This window comes from Oryzias melastigma, linkage group LG20 (assembly GCF_002922805.2).
Source record: "Oryzias melastigma strain HK-1 linkage group LG20, ASM292280v2, whole genome shotgun sequence".
Taxonomy (NCBI): domain Eukaryota; kingdom Metazoa; phylum Chordata; class Actinopteri; order Beloniformes; family Adrianichthyidae; genus Oryzias; species Oryzias melastigma.
This window is the reverse complement of record NC_050531.1, coordinates 10891098-10913730: the sequence shown is the minus strand read 5'-3', so window position 1 is coordinate 10913730 and position 22633 is coordinate 10891098. Positions and strand designations below refer to the sequence as shown.

Sequence of the window (22633 nt, the reverse complement as noted above, 5' to 3'; positions counted from 1 at the left end):
ATAAAGATATTTGAGAACACTAGAATGTTTTCTCAGCGATTTTCTTGTGAAAATCCTGATGCGGCCCACCCTCACCTAGACTCCGCCTCCAGCGGCCCCCGGCTGATTTGAGCTTGAGACCCCTGATCTATAGATTTTCCTAGGCGAAATATCTCTTTCGTCCCATCCTTCCACACGCCCATTTCTTCTCACCTTCCCTTACACTCTCCTCTCGTCCCATTGCTGCATCACACCTCTACTCCCATCATTTTCTGCCTGTCACCTCCCACCTTCAGACATCCTGTCTGGAGAACAGTCTGCAGAGCGGACACCATCCCCTTCTTGTCTGCCCATGACTTCACGCTACAAAGATCCTTAGGTTGGGCATGCAGTACACAAGCCATGGCTACTTTTATTTGGCAGCACATTTCACACATTTCAGAAATAGAAGTCATTTTAGCATCAGCGTGTGTGGCTGGTGGATGTATGTGGTGCATGTGGTGCGATGCAGCTGAAACGCTTAAATCTTGTTTTGTAACTGCTTGGTGATACTGTGCCAGCTGTGTGCTGCATTAGTGACAGTCCTGCGACTCCCCCCCCACTGCTTCCTGCTCCACGCCTGCCTCCAATACGCATAAAAGTGAAGTTTTCATCTGTTGCTCGGCAGCAGTTTCCCAGTCAGTCCTTTGTCTGTGGGGAATGCACAGGCTTATTTTTGGGTCCTCATGCATTTTAATGTCTTACTGTCCAGCTCGTCAAAAACAGGACACGCCGCAGTCCAAGGACAGAGCGGTATTCTGAATTCGAGACATCTGTCCGTTGGGGTCACACTGATGCAGAGACGGTGAGGGGAGGGGTATGGATGCAGGCGGATGAGAGTGAACGTCAACAGCTAGATGAGGGAGGATAAAAAAAAAGAAAAAACACAGGGGCCTTGATTGAAAGAGAGAAGGGATGGGGAAGGAAAAGAGAAGGATGAGCCGGGTTAAGCAGGGCAGCAGGAACAGCTGTCAGCACTTACTGTGACGCCTGAACTCTGCATCTGGATCCTTTCACTCCAGTCTCTTATAGTCTGCATAGTTACTCTCACTATATGTACAAATACTACCTGTAGCCGTGTTGTCGTTTCACTATCATCTTTTGAAAAAGAGGAAGCATCCCCTCTCCTCTATTCTCAGAAATGCTTGTGTTTGGGAGCAGAAGTATGCATTATGTGGATTTCCTAAGGATTAGTGGAGCAGGTTACCTTTGGCCTCCTCCTGATGAGCTCTCCTTCTATTTCTCAGCTCTGATGCTACGCTCACATTGATCACAGATCAGTTGTCTCCGACCTTCACGTTTACTGAAGTAATTAATCCAAGAGTGATGTGTGTAGGCTATAAGGTATATTATTTGCTAATGTTTTGATGTAATCTGACTCTATTTTTCTAAATATCAAAGTAAATGCTTGCTTTGTAACTAGTTTTTATGAGTTTATTTTCTTATTTATGATTTGGCATAAGCGTAGATAATAAGAGGAAGATTCAAGATGTCATAATATGGAAATTTGTTTAACAAATCCATGTCTTCACATTCCCTGCTTTTTCCTGTGCTACACACTTTAATAAAAGTTAAATTGTTTGTGTTTTTTGTGTCGTTTAAAACTCTCCTTTCTTGTTTTGTTGCAGAAATTTGGTTTATTTAAGCTCTTTTTATTACTTTTATGGCTGCTTAAACTTTAAACTCACCTAACATGAATAGATATAAGGAATGGATAAAAACAAACTTACTGCTTATTTACATTTAATGTTGACAAGCGTTTTATAGTCCAGAGGAGAACAGCTGCAAAGATTAACCATAAAGCGACGTTCACACCAATGCACGTTCAATTGGCTACTTCCAATGAAAAGTCTATGTAAATGCGTTCAAGTTTCTGCAACTGTTTTCAGATTCTACATACAAAATGTGTGACCACTGATCAGGTGTTGCAAGTTAAACTAGGTCAAACTTTGACCAATCAGGGACTCAGATTGGGTCGTGATGTATTGGTGGTGTCCTCTTTCATTCATGGAAGTGCCAACTGTTTGAAAATTTATATTTGTGCCCGGCTGCAATTCTAAGACACCAAGTCTTTCATAAATTGGAATAGAACTGAGATTTGCACTTTTCAACATTTCCAAATGCTTGTGGTAGTAAAGGTGCGCTAGTAAACAATAGAAATAGAAAAGGACGAAGAAGCCCTTCCCTGCTTGCTCAGTGTGAACAAATGTCAGGTGTAAACGTTCAACTCTAACACAGCACAAAAAATGAATTGTCAACCATCTTTAAAAGGGAGAATCAAACACAGAAAAGTTTTTTTTCTGAATGTTTGCGTATTTACACTCTAATGTTGTTCTTTTTTGTGTGTCTCCAGAACAGCTCATGCCAGAACAAAAAGCGAGGCTGCAGAACAGGCCGCCATCTCCGCTGTGCACGACTCTGAAATCGCCAGGGCAGTTGCCAGGGAACTCTCCCCCAACTTTTACCAACCAGGTAACATTTAGAGATCAAGCATTCACAGACAAAAAAAATCCTGCAGAATCATTTCAATAGTAACATGTTATTGAAGAAACACTAGTTAGGTCAGGTCTTTTCCTGAAACTTCTTTTAGATAAATTTGACTTAGCATTTGATAATTTGGGCAAGCAAATTTGCTTTTAGAACAGTTTTTAATCACCTTTGATGTTTATTTAAATTTAAATTAACTTAAACTCTTTACTCTGGATATATTCAAGGACTCATTTAAATAGATCCACATTTAAATATTTCCATTAAACTGTTTTGTTTTTGTCTTGTCAAAGCCACATATTTGAAGGGATTGGGTAGCACGTTGCACCATGGGTAACGTGTATAAAGAATGTTGTATGAACTGCTTTAGAGCTGTTTGCTCAGGCTGCATCACAATCAGCACCGAGCTTGCTTTGGCTGCGCAGAGTCACAGAGATTTGTGTTACCGCTTTGGTTCAGAAGACAAGATACTGAAGATGGTTTGTTGGATCACAATGGAGGACTGTGTTTGTGGTCGCACAAAGCAAAGAATGCCGAAAGGAAGCTACTGTTTTCTGAATGGAGGCTCTTTTCACACTCAAATGAATTTATCTTCCTTTACAAAAGGATTATTTGGGTTTTTTATGTATTTTATTGCTTAATTTTTGGACTTTCTTGATGTTGCACATGGATCACTTTGGTTTATTTTAGATCAGTCTGTCCTTTGGTGCACAATGCAAACCTCACGAGTTTGCATTTGATTTAAAAAGGTTAAATTAAACAATCAGTTTGAAATAATATCAGTCCAGTTTGATCCTAATTCTAATTTCCGACTCTGATTGTTTGAAAATATGGCAATAAAGCATATCAAATTTTCACTTTCGTCATTTGTCGTAATATATTTAGGCCAGTGAGTAAGCAACCCTGAAACATTGCCAAAAGGCACCATAAAACAGCGAGTGACAAACAGATTAAGAATGGGACCCATTCAAGCGTGCCCCTCACTAAGCCTCAGAAATGGCCAGTCGAGTCCAGAGACATCTTGCTGCTTGTTTGTGTTGTGGAAAACCGTGGTCATGCTTGGCAAGCTGGGTGATCTGCCGGCCCACAAGTCTGTGGGGGAGAGTGTCCTTGCCTTATAAGTCAGATCATGAATGGAGAGACGGCCAATGTCATAATAATGTGCCGGACAGAATGACGTCTGAGCCAAAACATTCCAACGTTCGGTTGCGTAAAGCTGTCTTTCGGACAGACAGGCACCTGCGAACGGCCAGAAGCATTAAATGGTGACATGTTCGGAAACCAGATTTTTAAATGTTCATTATCTTAAGTTTTCCAGTTTGCAAATAAATTATTTATATCTGATGTTTTAAATCTAAACTAGTCAAATCAAGAGATTTAATTGTTGCCGTCTAAAAAAATCCTCTCGGATCACAAATAGATATTTAAGGAATGTTGTTGTTGTAATTAGCATTTCAGACTCATAGCAGATTATCACTAAGATTGGGAGTGTGTGCTTCAAAAGGGAAGAGTGGGTCAGAGCGAACAGGACCCTGACCTTTCTGATCGATTCACAAACAGAACCCTGGAGGGGGAGCGGTGCGCAGGGCGTGGCCTGTGGCGTGACGTTAATTGGGCTATATTTGGTGCCAATGTGTGCTCACTGGGGGCCAATGGAGACATAGCTGAAATCCTTATGCACTGACAGGACCTCGCTCCAGCAGCACTCACAGAGCAGCTGTCCCTTCCTTCAGCCGGCCGCCGGACAGGGCTGGGAGAAGCAGGGAGGGGGGCGGGTTTAGGGATCCTGCAGCGCTCTTTCCGACCCAGTCAAGGTGCACTTGAACCAGGTGGAGCAAAAATTAACACAAAAAAAATGACAGCAAGAACCTGTCAGAGCTAAAGACGCAGACATGAGCAGGTGTTGCTGTTTATTCTGAGCAGCAGGTGTGGTGTAAGATTTCATTTTTCCTTCAGTAATGTGGAAACCTTTTATTGACTTCCTAGAAATATTTTAATGAAATATTTCCTTTTTCCAGAACGAAAAAAATATTTTCCATGTAAAGAATCCCAAAACTCTGTCTGGCATGTGCCCACATGCAAACAAATGAGACAGTGATTCCATTCCCCCCTGTAGCCACCCACATTAGTCCATTTACGTATGAGGGCCCCAAATGTATATATCTGCCTGTGTGTGACTGTGAGGAAGTGAGAAAGCAGCAGTAGTGAAGGCAATCTGGCCAAACAATAACAACTCCCCATGACCATCTGACAGTGTGAGTGGGAGGATGAAAGAGGGAGAAAAAAAATCGAAAAACCTACTAATTGAGTCATGAATCTCAACTATAACAGGACGTTCAAAAGAGACAGTAATCCACTGAGCAAAGTATTGCACAAATGTAGCAATAATAGAGGAAAAGGACTGAAAAAATTGAAGTGTAGCTACTTAAATTCCCACTTGGGCCTGAGGGTTTAATGGCAGATCTGTAATCATAATTATTAAAAAATGAAAAAAAGATGCTTCGGTCTTTAAAAGTGATTTTTTTTTCAGCTATAACAACAAAATTAGCACAATAATAGCTATTTTTCTTGTAAAACCACTTGTCTAGATTGTCAAAATAATCTATTTTTCTTGTCTTTTAACTATCAATATGCCAGAGTTGTATTTCACTTTTCTTCATTTCACTTTTGTCTGGACTGACTCTACAAAGTGACTTGAGACTTGCAAACTTTTGAAATCTTTTTTCTTTCTTTGCAGGCATTTCTGTCAAAGTTCTGACAGATGTATCCAATGTTTTCTCTGGCTTTGAAAATGGGTTAAAGGACATCAAAAAATGAGAAAAAGAAAGCTAAAGTCTCAGTTTTTTTTTGTCTCTGCTTTCTTTCAAAAGAAGAAAAATATGACATTTGACTTCTCAGACTGAACGACAACAATGAAGATAAAAAGATAATCTTATGCTTTATTATTTTTTTAATCCTTTAAAAACACACTGTCTTAAAAAGATAATTGAATGAACACAAAAAGAGTAACATTTTAGGATTTGTATTTTCAACTTTTTCCTTCTTTCCTTGTTAATTTTCTGCCAGAATGTTATATTTGTTATCAGAATAAACTGTCTAATTCATTAAATTAAACAGCTGATACATTTATGATCATAAACCATAATTTATTGCTTTGGTTTACAGGTTATAACTGCAAAATATTTATATTATCAAAGTTTTTCAGAAGAAACAAAGATATTTTTTAGATCTTCTCTTTATCAGCTGAACTTCCTCTTAATGCTTCTCAATATTTTAACTCAGATTGAATCATTTCTTTGCAAAATCCCAATCTAGAATTTTCTCTTCCTCCTTTCTTATCCGTAGAAAAGTTTTAACTGAGCATGTGCAGATAATTAGATTTACTACCCCTCACTTGTTTGCAAACTTTTGTTCAACAGACTTAATTCACTGGTAATAAGAGAGTTCAAATGTGTTATCATGAATCTATTATGCAAAGTTCCTTCATTTAAGGTCAAAATGAAAGAACTCATTTGGAGAATGAGCTTATTACAAAATAAAAGCCAAAGGAATATCCTCAAATTCAATTAGCCAAAAAAAAGTAAAAACAATGATAAAACCTTGGCTTTAAAGACTCGTGACTTTTCAGCAGCTCAAGCTTGTAAAGCTTTCATTAAATACATACAATCAAATCCAAAAATTAAATCATTCAAAAGTAAAAAAAAAACAAAACAATTTTATCTAGGAGAAAATAAACAATATTTAGATCCAGGAAGTTGCATTAAAGTACAGTTTAATTGAAGCATTTTGTAATGTTTGACCAGCATTAAAGATCTTTCACTATTCATTCTGCAACATCTTCAATTGAATATTCACTATGACAAATATAAAAAAGGCAGCCCTGTTTGGCAACAGTTTCCTTTTATTCCTTTACCCCGGATAATGAATTCTCTATAAATCTTACGCTGATCTTCTCTTGGTGGATGGCAGCAACAGATGTGACTACAGTGCGAAATATACTCCTTTCTAGTCGTGCATCTACTCACACACACACATACACAGAAGAAGAAGAAGAAGCTTCTCTGTGGCTACTGCTGCTCATCTCTTGTATTAAGGTCAGAAAGAGTTAGTCTGGATCGTGAGCATCCAGTCTGTTGTGTTTTGTGTGTGATTGTGTAAGAGTGTGTATGTTTAGCTAAGGATGCACTCGAGCAGAAAATGGAACGTGGATTAACATAAAAAAGAACTAGCAACCTGCAGATTAACTAAAAAAAAACAAAAAAAAAGCAAAACGTGCTATCTAATAATTTCAGAGACAACAGTGATTTTGTAAATGCATTACACGGATTAGCCGTTTTTTTAGCGTCAAACTAAAAAGGACTGTTTATCCATAAAATGGGAAAACATGAGTCATGTTTGTTATGTCTGCGTTGTCATGGCTTATATCATGGCCCACTTTCTCTTTAGAAGTCTGCAGACTTTGATCAGCGCTGGCCACTTGGGTACCTGCAGATCTTTCAAGACACAGTTATACTAAGCATAGACTGACAAATCATTGAAGATGCAGTAGCTCCTTTATTCTGTTAATGCACCTGTTGTTAGCATTTTATCCAGCTTTTAGGAAGGAAAAACTGTATTTAGAATCTGTCTCCTGCTTGTTAAATTATGTGCTTTAAAGGTTTTATATTATAGACACGAATACACATGAAATACTGTAATAAATGCAGATATAGTGGCTATATGAAAAGATAAAATGTTGAATCTCTAAAATTCACAGCTAGATTTTCTGGATTATTAATTTTTCTTATACAAATAAATATATATATATATAAATAAAAAATAAAGCCAGTTTTTATTTAAAAAATTAATAACTCAATGAAAGGTAATTACATACATTACTTTGATTTACTAAAATACAAAACCATCAGAGATCTTTTAATGTTCTAATTAACTAATTTAGTGTGTATCTTTATTTATTTTTACACCAAAAAAGAAATTTACATCAATTATTTTACATATTTTAGAATATGCTTTCTCACGAGCTGTGATTTTAACTGGAAATGTTTTATTTGTGTCATTCAGTATTTTCTTTTTTAAGAAACTAAATAAGGTAAATACAAATCCTTATTTGATAAAAAATATTTTAATGAAAAGATTAGAGCTGAACCAAATAAATGTCTTTTTCAGTTTCCCAAAGGTAATTAAACAATTGTTAGCTTGAAAGCAGTTTATTAATATGGCCAATAATTTCTAGACAATGGCCTCACTTTAAATGTTAATGAATATTACTAAGTATGTTAATAAACCTTATTTGGCTTATTGTGCTGATAAATGTCTTACTAACACTATAAACACGTTAATAATGTTCGTTAATGTGTTGATAAAACTTGTTAAGTCATTTTATTTTATTACCAAAAAAATTAAATACAAAATCCCAGGACTGGTGTGTAAAAGCAGTTTTCAAAAGTACCAGAATTTCAGGTGAGGGTGAAGTCAGGGGTCATTTAAATACCCGGAACCATTTAGAAAATGATTGGAACTTATTACAGGAATCTGTTCCCAAACAGAGGGATCTTAGTCGGGCCCGCCCCTGGAGTCCTAACTCTTATTGAGCTGTGGTGTGAAATTAGGCTTTGCAGATACGTTAATTCCTGCAAATATTTAGACGTCTCTTTGTAGTGGGTCGTACTGGCTGTGTAGTTAAGAAACAAACTGGGAATGTGATGCAGCAGATAAATACCGGGAGGCTTAAGAGTTCTGAGGCCTCACAGAGTCTATAATAAAGTCATTTATGTTGAATTTGATCAGAATTAACCTAATTTTGACTCTTTTTAAAAAATATAATTTAAATAAGAGGGCAGGAAATTTGATAATTCTCTGGTCAAAATTTTAAATTGTGAGTTAAAAAATAAAAGCAAAAATGAAAAATAATAGGGTATTATTTTTTAGTAGCACTATTGTTTCTCAGCTTGGAGGCCTGACTGGAATGACGATTCAAAGTGAAATGAGGCAATTCTCCTGTTTTATTGATGTGTGTTTTCTCCTTTTTCCTCCTCAGGACCTGATTACATAAAACAACAGTTTAAAGAGCCTGTGGAGATTAAGGAGGTCCCTGTTGAAAAGAAGGAGAACTCCCCGAAGGATTCTCCTCACTTTTACCGTAAAGGCACCACTCCGCCCGTCTCTCCCGTGGCCAGCCCTGAAGCCACTCCTCCCCCCTCGCCTGACTCCAGCAAGAAACAGAGCCAGATCGCCAACAGCGTTAGCCGCAAGGTCAGCAAAGAAGAGAAACCTTCCCGTAAGACCAGTAAAGAAGAGAAAGCGATTCACAAGACCAGCAAGGAGGAGCGATCCAGCACAAAGCCGAGTAAAGAAGAAAGACTGATCGTCAGCGATGGCCCTAAAAGTTCTCTCAGCCCCACCGAAGCTCCGCCTAAACCCGCTAAAGTCCACCAGCCTCTCCCATCACCGGCATCCCCTCCACAGCCTCCTACGGTACCGGTGAACGGCCAGCTCCACAGCGAGTACCACAGCTACTATGTCAAGGCTCCTAGTAGGGTCCCGCCGCCCCCCGAACCGGAGGACGTAGAGGAAGAGCCCAGTGCTTTGGCTCTGGCTCGGATGCCCCCTAAGTCATTCAGCACGCCTGTGCCCACTCCCAAACCGGCCTCCATACGAGACACCAAAAGCGAGCCAAAACTCAGGAAGCAGGATTCACTTAAGCCAAAGAGCCTAGCAGACACAAAGAAAGCTAGTATGGAAGTTTCAGAAGCCGCAGAAGAAACAGTAAGTTTTCAGACCAAAATTCTCTAACCCGGAGGGGACATTTATTCATATTAATAATCTTCTATTTGAGTAAAAATGCATGTGACCCCATGAAGTGTGAGGTTTAAGATCCCACTTAGCCACAGGGTTATTTGCCCCAATAAACTCACAGGGTTTGGTTACAGCTTGTTAGCCAAAAGTAATGAAACTCAATATTACTTTTACTCTGTTACTTCACTCTGGTGTCAAAGCATACTTAGAGATTAAATTCCTTTCATTGCAGTTTTATTTTCTCAAATTCTGCATTAAAAGAGAGCCAAAAATACAAAAAATGAACAAAAGTGTTGGACAGATTCTGTCCTCTCTGTTGTATCAGTAAAGATGTGTCCAGTTTCAGAAGCTGCACCGTCTGAAGTGTGAATCTGAAGTGTGATTACATCACGGCACTGCAACTAAAGCTGACTAGATTCAAAGAATGCTTAAATGTAGTTAACAAATACAAATATTCAGGGGCTGTAATAAAATTTCCCCTCCCAAAAGGAGGATATAACCCCAGATTTGGCATGAAGCAGCATTAAAATAATTCTACTGAAAGGGTGACCAAACAGGGAAGTTTGACACTGACTCCGCCCACAACCGAAATTTGAAAATCCACTCAGAGGGGTGGGGTTGGGGAAAAGACTGTTCACATTATTGGAGCTGCAGATCACGAAAGGACTTAAATAATTTGACCAATCACAAAATTCAAATGTAACACTTCAATTTAACCTGTAGGGGGCAGCAAACAGTTTTTAAACCATATTTTCAAAAAGGCTATTTTAATATGTCAAAAATTTGGTAATGGCCAACAGACAGCCCTTTTAATGCCCCATTTATAGAGGTCAACACCCAAAAAAAGTTGATTTAGGGTTTGGTTACCCTTAAAATGATTTATGCTTGCTTTGAAGCTACTTTAGAAAACTACATGTTTTGTCAGAACATGTAACTTTTCAATTGTTGATTTGCTACTTTTATCCTTCAGAATCTACTGGAATTACGTTGATCGTGTTAAAAAGTAAAAAATTACAGTAAATCAAAGAAGGGTTCAAATTAATTTTGTGTGGTTTCATGTCCCATTATGTGATCCTGTGGCGATCTGTCCAAAGTGTTTCTTTGAAAAATGAATATTCCAGAATACAACAGGAATAGATACTAAATAAGATGCAAGTTACGCTTTTTTTGCCTTAATCCTTTTTTTGTTATAATATCTGTTTCCTTTTTTTTTTTTTACAGGGTCCTAATTCTATCCTAGTTGCTATGGTAATGCTGTTGAATATCGGCCTTGCAATTATATTTGTCCATTTTCTGACATGATGATGTTGTGTCTCAGGTAAGTTGTAAAAAAGTACAAATCTAAAAGTATGATGTCCGGATTGGATGATCCTGATTGTTTTCTGTTGCAGTGAAATCATGGCAACTGGACGAGTTGCATCGCTGGCCTTGAAAAGTGAAAATGGCGCCAGTGAGACACGGGGACGGCTGGAGGTGTTTAGGACTCAGCATGACACCAAAGAGAGTAAAGAGGAAGGCGTCGCTAAAACCAATCTGTCCTCAGCCTTCTTTTTAAGGGTCTGCCCTGTGAATTCATACTCCTTTGGTTTCTGCTGAAGGCGAAGCGAAAAGGCGTGTCTAGTGAGATATAAAAAAGAATAAAAATAAAGGTTTTCAAATGCAATCAAACATACTCAGTCTTGGAAAAAAAAAAAAAAAAAGAAGAAGAAGAAGTTATTGAAACCCACACTATGCTGATCCAAGCACAGGTCTCAGTTGCCCACTCTGCCTTGGCAGAGATAGCAGTGGGCTGACGGACCTCGCTGCTGGAAGAGTGTGGAGATGCACTTTTAGATGACGGGAGCAAACAGCTGCCTTTCTATTTTGCCATGTGACGTTTTGATGGGGAGATGTGAGCCCAGCCCTCAGGGTGGTCGACGGGTAGTAGAGGAGGGGGCGCCGGGGGTTCAGGTGGAGATGTTATCCGGGGGTTCGTGCCCCTCTTGAAAGAGGAAACTGGGGACGGCCGTTTCCAGCAGTCAGTGCTCGCACGGTCACTACCCAGTCTTACTTTGTCGAGCGAAACATCACTGCAGCTTTCTCAAAGCTCCGTCCATTGCAATCCAGGATACACTGCTTTGACACACTCCCCGTGCATGGTACAGATTTTTTTGTTTGTTGTTCCGCTGTAACTTTTTGTTCATTATTGTTCTCTGAATGTTGGTTACTTGCAGCCGTGTGCTTGTAGAAATCTCTCGACAGGATTAGTGAATAAAAATATCCCTTTTTTTTCTTTTTTGGGGGGAATTTCGCTACAACAGAGATGTAGTTTGACATTACATGTTATTAAAGTGCAATATGTTTTTCCTTTCAAAGAATTTCAATATATTTTGACAATTCATAAATTCAGATGTCTGATTATGCATTCATATCAGGCACTGTGATAAAGATTAATAAAAAAAAGATAGCTTTTTAAGAGAGAAATTTTTTATGTTATTTATGAAAGTTATTTAAGAAGTCCACACCTTTTTTGCTTGAATTTTCTCACACTATTCTTTGGTTTCACTGTCACTACACGACCAAGATGCAAAAACTGCAGTCCACACAGCTGCTGGAGTAAACCCAGGGGCACTTGCATGAATACGAGACTGGATCTAGTGGACGGTGAAAGTTTATTCAGGTTGAGACCATGGGAAATGTGGCTCCAGGGAGTGGGAGACATGCCTTTTAGAAGTCTTTAACAGTGCTACTGTTTACCTCAAAAAGATGAGGAAAGTGGGGGAGAGGGCGGGGAAGAGATGCCATCCTTGTCTTAAATCTGTTGTGTGGGGGATATTCTGTTGTCATCAGCTGCATTCTGCTTCGCCTCATCTGCTTAGAGCTTTCGTTGCAATTATGGCATGAGTTTCTTTGATTTTCATAGTGGTTATTTATACGCTGGACATTTATCGTCACCTTTACCAGGATGAATTATTTATTCATTGTACAACTGTAGGTGGACATCACTCATGACAAAAAAAGGGCTTGAATACGTCTAGGTTTTCTTTGCCGCCAATTTGTTTTTGAAAGTTTGCTTGATTATATTGTGATTGAGATGAGCAGCGCTTCAAATTTCAACACTTTTTCAGTCAGATTGCTAACAAACTGACCGTGAAACTACTGGAAACACTAAATTTTACTCACTATATTGTATAGATGATAATAATTATGGGGGAAGACTGGTGTTTAAGAAGGATTAACAGAATGGTCTAGAAGGTGGGATATTTTTTTGAAATGCAACATTGCATGTTGGAGATATTTATATATAGATTATTATATACTATTTGTATGGATTTTTACAGAGCACAATCCAGAATCTGGTATGAGTAGGTATTTTTCTAACAATTTGCACACCTGTATTTTGACAATGAATATAACTTGTTTGTAATTGGTAATGTAATGCACATATAACATTGTTTGACAGTTAAAAAAAAAGGTTTATTTCTAATTGGTCATACTGTATGTACCATTTGGGGACATGGAAGGCAGATGTACTTATTTGAAGATTATTGGACATATTTAGAAACTGTGGGAGAATTTTGATATTTCAAGGCTCATTTTACCCCAATGATTTGTGCAAAGTCTTTGGAGATGAAGTTATGTGTTTAAAAATAAAGATATTTTGCCTTGTTAAAGAGATTTGTGTGTGTTTCTTTTTTCACTTAAACCATTTTTGTCCACTAGTTTTCGTAATAATGGATTTTTTTTACATATGGATTGAAATTGATCCTTCTATTTCAGATGCTATTACTGGGGTGGGTAGTTGTATTACCTGCATTAATGTTTTATTTTTCTTGTTGTTCAGGTGACTCCCCACAGGTGGCGAACTACAAATAAATTCAGGCACAGAAAATTATTCTGCATTCATGTGGTGTTTGAAGATTTTATCTTTTTTCAATTTTCATGCGTCAGTCATTTTTCCAATTCTTCCAACACCACATGAAAGCAGCATTTCCTTGAGTTTTTCCCTCATCAACCTATCGGTGACAAAATGGTACTAAAATGGCAACAAAAACCCCACAATGTTGAAATAAAATTCCAAAATGTTGTGTTTTAAAGTCATTTTCAATCAACTTTAAGCTATATTTTTGTCCAGCTATTTCTTTCTTTTACGAGGTGAATTACTAAAACATGCCGGGAATCTACTCCTCCTGTCGGATTTTAGAACCCAAGTAAGAAAGTTTCCCCACCCCTGTGAGAATATATATTTTTTTGTTGTTGGAGACAGTAACACAACTCCAAACCATGCCCGACTCATCCCTTTGTCTATTTAAAGTAGGACATTCTGAATTAATCAAACGTATTAATCTAAACAGACATATTTAGAAAAATTGAACCAGGAACTACCTTTTTTTAGTAAAGTTGAGGGTCTGCTCAGAAACATGAGTAAAGGTTAGAATTGTAAGTTTCATTAAATTAAATAAAAATTTGACTTCATTTCTTTGTCTCTGCAAGACGTTGACCATCATATCACTATGTAATTACTTTAGTAGAAACCACCTGGAGTCCCATTTCAGTCCACTTTGGATCCCATTAAGATTTAGCTAACCTTTTAACATGAATCAATTCCGGAGCTTGCCCTTTTCGGACTAATTTTACATTCTACACTGGAAAAGGACATGAGACTCTTACACAAAAAAAAAAAAAATCAAAATTTTACTCCATGCCTTTTAAAGTACCACTCCAATCATCTTTTGGTCGATTTTCAAACCATTCCCAGTAGTAATAATTACGATTATGCCATTTTTAGCCAACATTTTTAAGCTTTTGTTTTCTAGGACATAGTTTCTGAGCAGTTTGCCTCTCATTTGTGAGCCTACCCCCACTTCCCGTCACCAATCTGTTTACATGTTCTCCTGCTAGCTTAAAGCTCCTACCAATCCCAACCTAACAAAAATGATGAGCAATATTGGAGTTATCCAAAAATACAGTTTGAAAAGAAATACTCAGAAGTTGAGTTTTAATTCTATTTTTCTTTATATATGTCCTCCATCATCAGAAAAATACAACAAGAACAAGTTAAAAACACATTGAAGTGGGTTTTTAAAATCCATTCTTTATAGCCTTTGATAACGATGGTTGCTCAAAATCTTATTGGATTTGGGATTGGAAAAAAAAAACAACGTGAGAAAACACAAATGCAGCAAACAGAACAAAAAAATACTGTTGAATTAAAACCTTCCCCTCTCCGCTGCTCCTATGTTTTAGATTCTTTCATTTATCTTCAAACAAACTGTGGCATCGTATTAACCTTCTCATAATGAGATCCTGTGGGGCAAAACCAGAGAGGAAATAAAGCAACCCTGCTGCCGTGCTGTGGCGTGAAGATATTTTCAAACTCTAAGATAAATCTGTACTGTTATTACTGCTGATTGACTTATAGTCTTTCAAACTCACGCTATCTACTAAAAGCTTTAGATGATTTCAAAAGTTGTTCCTGGAATCTGTTGGGTTGTTCTCCTAATTTGGGGAGCTACAGTGTGATAGCACTTAAAACCTCTGTGTCAGGCTGAAATTGTCAATAATAGTATAGGATGTCTCTGTTACTGTAATCGGTTGCTATTTTCATCTTGAACAGCGAGCTGAACGAGATTTGGTTGCACCAGTCATCTTGGACAAATATAAACCAGAGACGGTGAAGTATTATGACACCTTCTTTGCACGGCAATCAAGGAACTGCTGTGACAGCTACAGGTCTGAGCTGGAGGCGATTTTAGCATAAATATGTATTTCACTCAGAGGGAATTTACCACCAACTGAACCAGGAGTGCGACCACAGATCAGCAGCTTTTCAGGTTCATGATATTTAATTTTTGACTCAATTTGAGCATCACAGTTTTCCACCTGATGGGGCTCCTCTTTTTACAGCCACAAAAAGAGATTTTCTTAAGGAAAATGACACTTACATTGATGTGATCAAAGGATTCCCAAACACCTTAATAGCTGTAGTCACCTTTTTTCACTGGAAGACATTCATTTTTGTTTGTCTAACAGGAAAATAGAATTTATAAATTAGTTCATCTACAATATTACGGCAGACACGATAGTTTAAAAGTTAAATAACAGTCATAATTGGTTTATTTAGTCAAATATATATTAAATTAATTGGTTTTATGTTTTTTTCTATTTGCATCAATAGTATAAATATCCAGTAGAAGCCTATAGGTGACTTATTTTTTTATTCCTAAAATATCTTAGAAGTTTGTTTGATTTATTTAACCCCTTGATACCTTAATTAATTTTCATCAATGAAAAAAAGAAAAAGAAAATTCACTTGCTTTTGTTTTTTAAGTTGAAAAATGTACTTTTGGAAGTGGTGCATATTTACATCAATATATCACGATATTAATGGGTTTATGTATGAAAACATTTTTGTTGATCTATTCAGTTCGATGTATTTTGCTACGGACTAAACCAGCAAAATATTCTAATAAGAAGTATGATTTTTGTGCACATAATGACTAACTTTTAGCTGCTCAAAAATTGCAAAGCTGACTAGAAAAACAAAGTTTGGATGCTAAAGTGAAAACATGAGTTTATTTTTAAGTTCTTAGGAACTGAGCTTCCCTTCTGCCTAAAACACAACCCTGCTGTACTTCTAAAATTGGCTTAAGACTGCAAAGCAGTGGAGGGGATATCAGTGGCTAGCGTTTTTCAAAACTGTTGCTAAGATATTAGTATCGAGTAGATCCCTGCCTCATTCCTGGCATAGATAGCTTAGCATAGCATCAAATCATCTGTTACACAAACAGAAACGAATGTGCTCTATAAAACTATAAACCTGTCAGTCTGTCATTTAAATCAAAGAACTACCTCATTGTTTGAACAGGCGGTGCTGTGTTGGCCTGTCATAAACTGAGAGCATGTTTGTTCCCACATGCAGCTTTGTGTACACAACAAAACCCTCATGATTCTAACAAGGTTATCTGTGTCCTGTTTGCTCAGCGACATGTGGGATATGGAGAAGCTTTTTTACTATTGGGGAGTGTTTGCTGAGTCTGTTTAGTTCAAACATACGGTGTAATGCAAGAGCCTCAAGCTACTGAAAGTTAATGATCGTCATTTCCACTTAACTGCCTGTAAAGGCTTTCATCATGAGTCAAACAGAGACTGAATCTCAGCAAAATATGACTCCTGGTCTGACGTGATCTTTTATTCTGTCCTTGTTTGCAGGCTATGAGTAAATGACTCGACTGTCATTGTGGTTTCCAAACATTGCAAGGACTGTTTCCACTAATGATAACCCTAAATTGAAAAGCTGAAAAAAATAAATATATATTTTTTTCTATCAATACTGAGCATGTAATTGTTCTATTTTTTACAATAGCCATAAGTTAGAATATTTAACTACATTTATTTTCCTTATATTGCAACATGTACGAATTCAGTAAACTATTGTGCTTTTTTACCCTAATTTTCATTTTTTTAATCATTATTTATCATTATTTTGTTGGTGTGCTTTGCTTGCTTTGCTTTTGGCCATTGAAAAGGTAAATTTAAAAAAATAAAATCCTGTTTTGGATGAAATCTGTTTCCTTAAAGGAAAATTAAATGAAAAATATTATCCTTAAACATACCTGTAATTATATAAAACTAAAGATACCAATTTGTCAAGAACTTCAATGTATGTATTGGCAAAAAGATTTATCAATATTAAATAGATATACGTGATAAAATGCCACTAAATACTTCTCTGAGCAAAAACAGACTTCTTTTAATCTTTTAAGCAACATCTGTTTCTCTGGATTTTGTTGCATGTGTTTTATAGCACAATAAAAATGTGTTTTATAGTCAGGAAAATTTGGTTTGCTTAACTTCTATCTGCAGACATGCTCAATAATTTAAAAATATATATGGTAAATGCTGTTGTCAACAACTCCATAAGATTACACCTATAATGCACCTATGAATTAGGGGTTGGATTATATAAATTTTCTTTTTTCCGCTCCCTTTTTAGCAAATAATCAAAAATATAAACATTTGCTTGTTTGCTTGTTTGTTTTTGCTTGGATTGTCTGAAATAAATCATTTCCAATGCGTAAAAGCCTTGACGTAAGTCTACTCTGACTTTAACAGATTTTTTTAAAACATTTTTTATGTAAATATAGTTACAAAATCATGAAGTAGTTCCTTCAGTTGCTGCTTAAAAGGGATGCTAACAAATAAAACACAAAAAATACAAAAAAAATTTATCTGTGTTACTATTTGCAAATAATGGCATCTCAAAGCAAATCTACTCTAAAATGGTTTTCCCGTTTTTCCCTTCAGCAGGAAACATGAGACTCAGACCAGTATGATTCCAGGACACTGTAATTCCTGCAGGCCAAACGGACCCGCAGATTTATAGTGACAAGCCTTTCCCTGTTGTCAGACATAAAACGCTGCAGGACATCGCTCCTCCACTTCTCCATATCATGACCCATGAAAATAAATGTTCTGACCTGGTTTCATTCAGAGCTTTTTTTTTTTTAAACAAAGCATTGTCATTATATGAATCTATAGGCTGATGGATTCAGGGATGAGAACAACAAATAAAAATGGCTGAATCACACCAGTGATGCTGAAAATGCAAAGAAATCTAAAAAAATGTCTACTTAATAATGCACTCCTAAAACACAAACATTTCTTGGGCACAAAGAGGAAATACTCTCACTACTCATTACTTCTAATAGGAGATACTGTGATAAGTGAAAGCTTAGAGTTGAGGTTTCAGAAGGTTTGTTGATGTTTCCAAGCACAACAAGAGTCTTTGCCTGTGTTTTGTATGTGTTAAGGAAGCCCTTTACTGAGGGCCCACAGCAGCCTTCCCAAAAATAGAGCTGAGAGCAGCTGCAGCCGGGTGGGTAGTATCAGAAAGACATCAAAGCTCGCCGCCATCCGCCTGTTCTGATCATAAGTACTAATGGTGTAATGGGGGACTGGAAGGTCAGTGATTGTTTTTGGGAAAACTTTCAAACTCTTTACAAAGCTAAACGTTTGAATGACAGACAAAAAGCAAAGCATCTGAACGTAAGATACACTAATATCTGTGGTTGAACAGAGTAAAGAAGACTTTTATTGTCTTGGAAAATAAATTATTTTAACGGAACGAGAATTGAGTGAAAACCCCCACGAGAGGACATCACCTCAGTGAATTGCATTGCCTCTGAGAGCACCTCTGGGTCAAATGGCAAAATTTACAGGCATGCACAGTATTCTACTCTAAGTGTAAGGCTCAGATACCTCTGCATCCATTTGGAAGCCTCAGATTTCAACAGTCAACACTTTTCCTCCCTGAAAGAACTGCACAGGGGATCAGGGCAAAGTCACATTCCAAACCTGAACATAACAACGAAATGGGCCCAGTTTTCAGCTGTTTTTGATTTGAGAAAAACTGCATCTTCCTTGTCTCATGTTGGCATAAGTAGGAAAGCACAAGATGGACTTATGAAAAGTAACTCTGTTAGTTTACCTCATGGGGCTATGAAACACTCCCCAGTGGCATAGTAACAGTTGTGAAAGCATGAACTTTCTATAATACAGATAATGAAAATGTGCTGAACCAGAGGATTTACACTTAGTGGCCCTTGAGGAATGTGTAAGAGTTCAGGGTACATGCCTCTTCTGATGAATTCAGATTTATGGCCCGGCAAAATGTCTCTGTCATGTCTTCTGAGCACCTGCTGCAGCTCATCACAGTGAGAAAAGGGAGCAAGAAGAGCAATATTAAACTCACACGCCCCCTATCGGTATAACTGTAGAATCGCAAGTGAGTCGAGATTTAGAGTTGTTTTTAAATTCACAAATTTAAAAAAAAGATAGATATGAAATAATATCTACGTGAAACAAATATTACTTTAAATGTTACAAACACGGCGCAACATTGTTTTGTTTTGCAGACATTACATTTGTTTTGTGCATTTTCTTAGCTGTTGTCGATATATCTGACTGATAGATAGATAATTTTACAAATATTAAGATTAATAAATTATGGGGGGAAATATAAATTAACTATATAGTTAATTTGTTTTTTTTTAATCCGCAGAAAAGAAATGATTTATGATGGGACACTTTCTGTCTGAAAGCAACACGGTAAGGGGAACATTTTTACTGCGGACCAGTGTGCCAACAAATTAATTCCGGGTAGCTAGACTTAAGTGGCTAACTTTAGCTGTGTCTCCGTCTGACGTCTAAGCAGTGGTAAGAAACTTTAATGTAACATAAATCATGTTTGTGTTATTTTTTGTAGTTGTTCTAGTTGTTTAGTTGTTGTTTTAAACAGATAGTGAGTGATTAGAAGAAAATATCATGTTTCGATAAGGGGTTAGCTTACTAGCTACCGCAGCTAACGCGAACTCGCCTAAAACAAACATATATTTAATACTCCTAACATTTATTTAAATACAGGACACTAAGTGTCTAATACGTTAAACACTACTTAATTCCATATTCCAACACATGTTTTGCTCTTTTATTTGTTTAGCTGAGAGGGAGCGCAGTACAGTGACTATCAAAAATCCTTCTCTTAAATAAAGGCCTAGATCGAAGTAGCTTCTCAGTGTTGCATGCTTCTCAAACCAGCTAAAGCCAGTGCTGTACTATTTATTTGGAATATCTAACTATGTTTTTTTTTTTATCTTTAGGATCCACGGAGTCCCGGAAAAAGATGGGTATGAATGTTAAAATGATTCTCAAGTCGCATAACTATTTTAAAAAAATCTAAATCACAAACTTGCTCTTTTTTTTTAATTATTGACTTTTTAAAATAGTTAATCGGAAATTTGCTTTACACGTATTTATTACAGTCCTTTTATGTTCTGTGCTACACAGACAGCGAGGAAAGAACCTATGGTGGCTGTGAAGGGCCAGATGCCATGTACGTGAAGCTGATCTCTTCAGATGGCCATGAATTCATAGTGAAGAGAGAACATGCCTTGACATCTGGTACCATCAAAGCTATGTTAAGTGGACCTGGTAAGAGTTACAAAAAAACAAGAGCTTTCCTTATATTTCGAAGAAATATTTAATGAAATTTATTGAGATGCAAAAGATGGGCATCAAATTTTAAAGGATAGTAAAACTTAAGTCCTCAAGACTGGTGTCCTGATTTTATAGATACCCCTGCCCTAACTTCTACTGATTGTCTGGATGGGGTTTGTTTTTACAAAATGAGAATGAAACCCTTGAGAAGTTTAAAGCAGTAGTCTAAAACAGGTGATCTGTTCAAATGTTTCATGTAAAAAAATGTTCAATTTCAAAAATTATACTATAAATTAATGTGTAACTACTGTTCAGTTCTTGGATTTGGCAGCTAAAAATGTACTGAACTAACCTTATTTAAGATTCAGACTTACTTTTTTCAAACCATTTTTTGATGCAGCCTGTACTTTGCATTTTCCTACATTTCATGTACTTGTTTTGCAGTAGTAAGTGCACTGTTTGTAGTCCTAATTTATAGTAAAAGTTTAATAAGGTGACAAATCTATTGCCTGCTGCAATAATTTAACTAAAGACAACAGTTGTGTCAAATTCTGCTAAAGTATTGCTCCCATTTGTTTTACTTGTTTGGCTATTGCTGTTTTTTAAATGGGTCAAGGAAAAAAGCTTGACATAGGGGGAATTTTTCATTTTTTAGGAATTTGTTTGCAATTTGGTTGAAAATCTTTCAAACTACCACTGGAGCTGATATTTTTTTTCTCTAGCTTTTTTTCTTTTTAATTGTTTTTTTTAATTGTTTTTAAACTTTTTGTTTTTTAGAAAGAGTATAAATAGTTGATATTGTGCAAAAATCCCTGCTTTAAGATTCAACACCATTGCTTAGACCTACACTATAAAGGACTGCAAAAGCATCTTGAATTTAGTTCTACAGAAATAACTGCTGAGATATGATTCTTTAGTGTGTGGTACCTGCAACTCCTTAATTTTTGAATGCTATGTATTTATAAATTTTTTGCCAACAGGCCAAAGCCCATTAATAGGAAAATGCATACACTTAAACCACAAAAAATGATCTACAAAAATAATTTTTGTTGTTTGCCTTTTAACTAGAAAATGTATTTAGCTCTAAAAATAATGATGCCATAATGCATGAGTTTACAAGTGTCTTAATAAATAAATCAGTTAGTGTTAATAGTTTGCATTTGAGAATGAGGAGTTGCATTTTATCAAAAATCTACCATATTACCAGATTTTATATTTTAACTGTTTTTCTTTTCTGCGACAATTTACTTTCAGGACAATTTGCTGAGAATGAAACCAATGAAGTGAACTTCAGAGAGATTCCGTCTCATGTTCTGTCTAAGGTCTGCATGTATTTCACCTACAAGGTCCGTTACACCAACAGCTCTACAGAAATCCCTGAATTCCCCATCGCTCCGGAGATCGCACTGGAACTGCTCATGGCTGCAAACTTTTTGGATTGTTAAAAGTTACAAATAATATGTAAAAGCTTAAAAACATTTTTAGCTTTTTTTGGAAGAGTATTTAATTTGTTTTTCATCTACCACACACAACACGTGTTTTGTTTTTGTTGCTTCATACTTTGTCTTATAATTTTGATTTGTGTTTATGAAAAAAAGTCATTTTAAATGGTATTGAACATAGCAGGCCAAAAACATGGTAACTGCTCCTGCAGAAAACTCTTTCCTCACCTTCTACTTCAATCTTAATAAAGATTTATTTGGTGAGCACTTTATTTCTGTTGTGTGACTTCATTTGCACCAAATATTTTTGAAGTGTTGCATGTACCATTACAATGTATTTTTAGGCATGATTAATGTAAAAAGAAACACAAAAATAGCTATTTTTCAAACTACTTTCACTTAAGCTAAAATAAAAGCTGCAGTTAAAAAAAAAAAGATAATTTGGCAATAGTTTCTATGTTTATCCTAATTAAAACATTTCCTGAAAAGATATTGCTGAATATAAGTGATTAAGACACTTTACTCCATTTTATTCATACTAAAAAGCAATTTAATGCAGCCAGAATAAAGCATGATTTGTGATATATTATAAAAGTGGAAAGTCTTAAGCATGCAAACATATTCATGCTTCAAACTATTAATACTTTTTGCAGACATGCTTAAGTCATCTTTTTATACCTTCACATTATTTCCTTGTAGTCAAGACTAGTCAAATCTTTAAAATAAGGGTTTAGGTTTTTGTTTTTTCGCTAATCTTAAATAATAGATTTGGAACATTTGAGGGTTTTTTTTCTTTTGAAGGTGGATGATTTGTAACTTAAATGTTTTTTCCATTGTAGATTATTTTAATAATGAGCAAATTTGACTATTCTCTGAATTATTTACACAAACTTGTATCATGTGACTTCAACTGA

General features: G+C 36.4%; 2 protein-coding genes across 2 annotated transcripts in view; both read left to right on the top strand.

The window, feature by feature from the left end:
• jph1a (junctophilin 1a) overlaps positions 1-12953 on the top strand; it is a 31959-nt gene extending 19006 nt beyond the window's left edge. Inside the window, exons 4-7 of the mRNA XM_024280311.2 lie at positions 2372-2490; positions 8543-9270; positions 10522-10618; positions 10692-12953. Coding sequence (XP_024136079.1) covers positions 2372-2490; positions 8543-9270; positions 10522-10602 — 928 coding nt within the window. The 3' untranslated portion in view covers positions 10603-10618; positions 10692-12953. The remainder of the gene's footprint in view (positions 1-2371; positions 2491-8542; positions 9271-10521; positions 10619-10691) is intronic.
• Positions 12954-19353: 6400 nt separating this feature from the next.
• On the top strand, positions 19354-21986 carry eloca (elongin C paralog a). Its single transcript, XM_024280615.2, has 4 exons — positions 19354-19497; positions 19941-19967; positions 20128-20271; positions 21532-21986. Exons 2-4 carry the CDS (start codon positions 19964-19966, stop codon positions 21720-21722), a joined length of 339 nt encoding a protein of 112 aa, XP_024136383.1. The 5' UTR covers positions 19354-19497; positions 19941-19963; the 3' UTR covers positions 21723-21986.
• Positions 21987-22633: the final 647 nt, after the last annotated feature.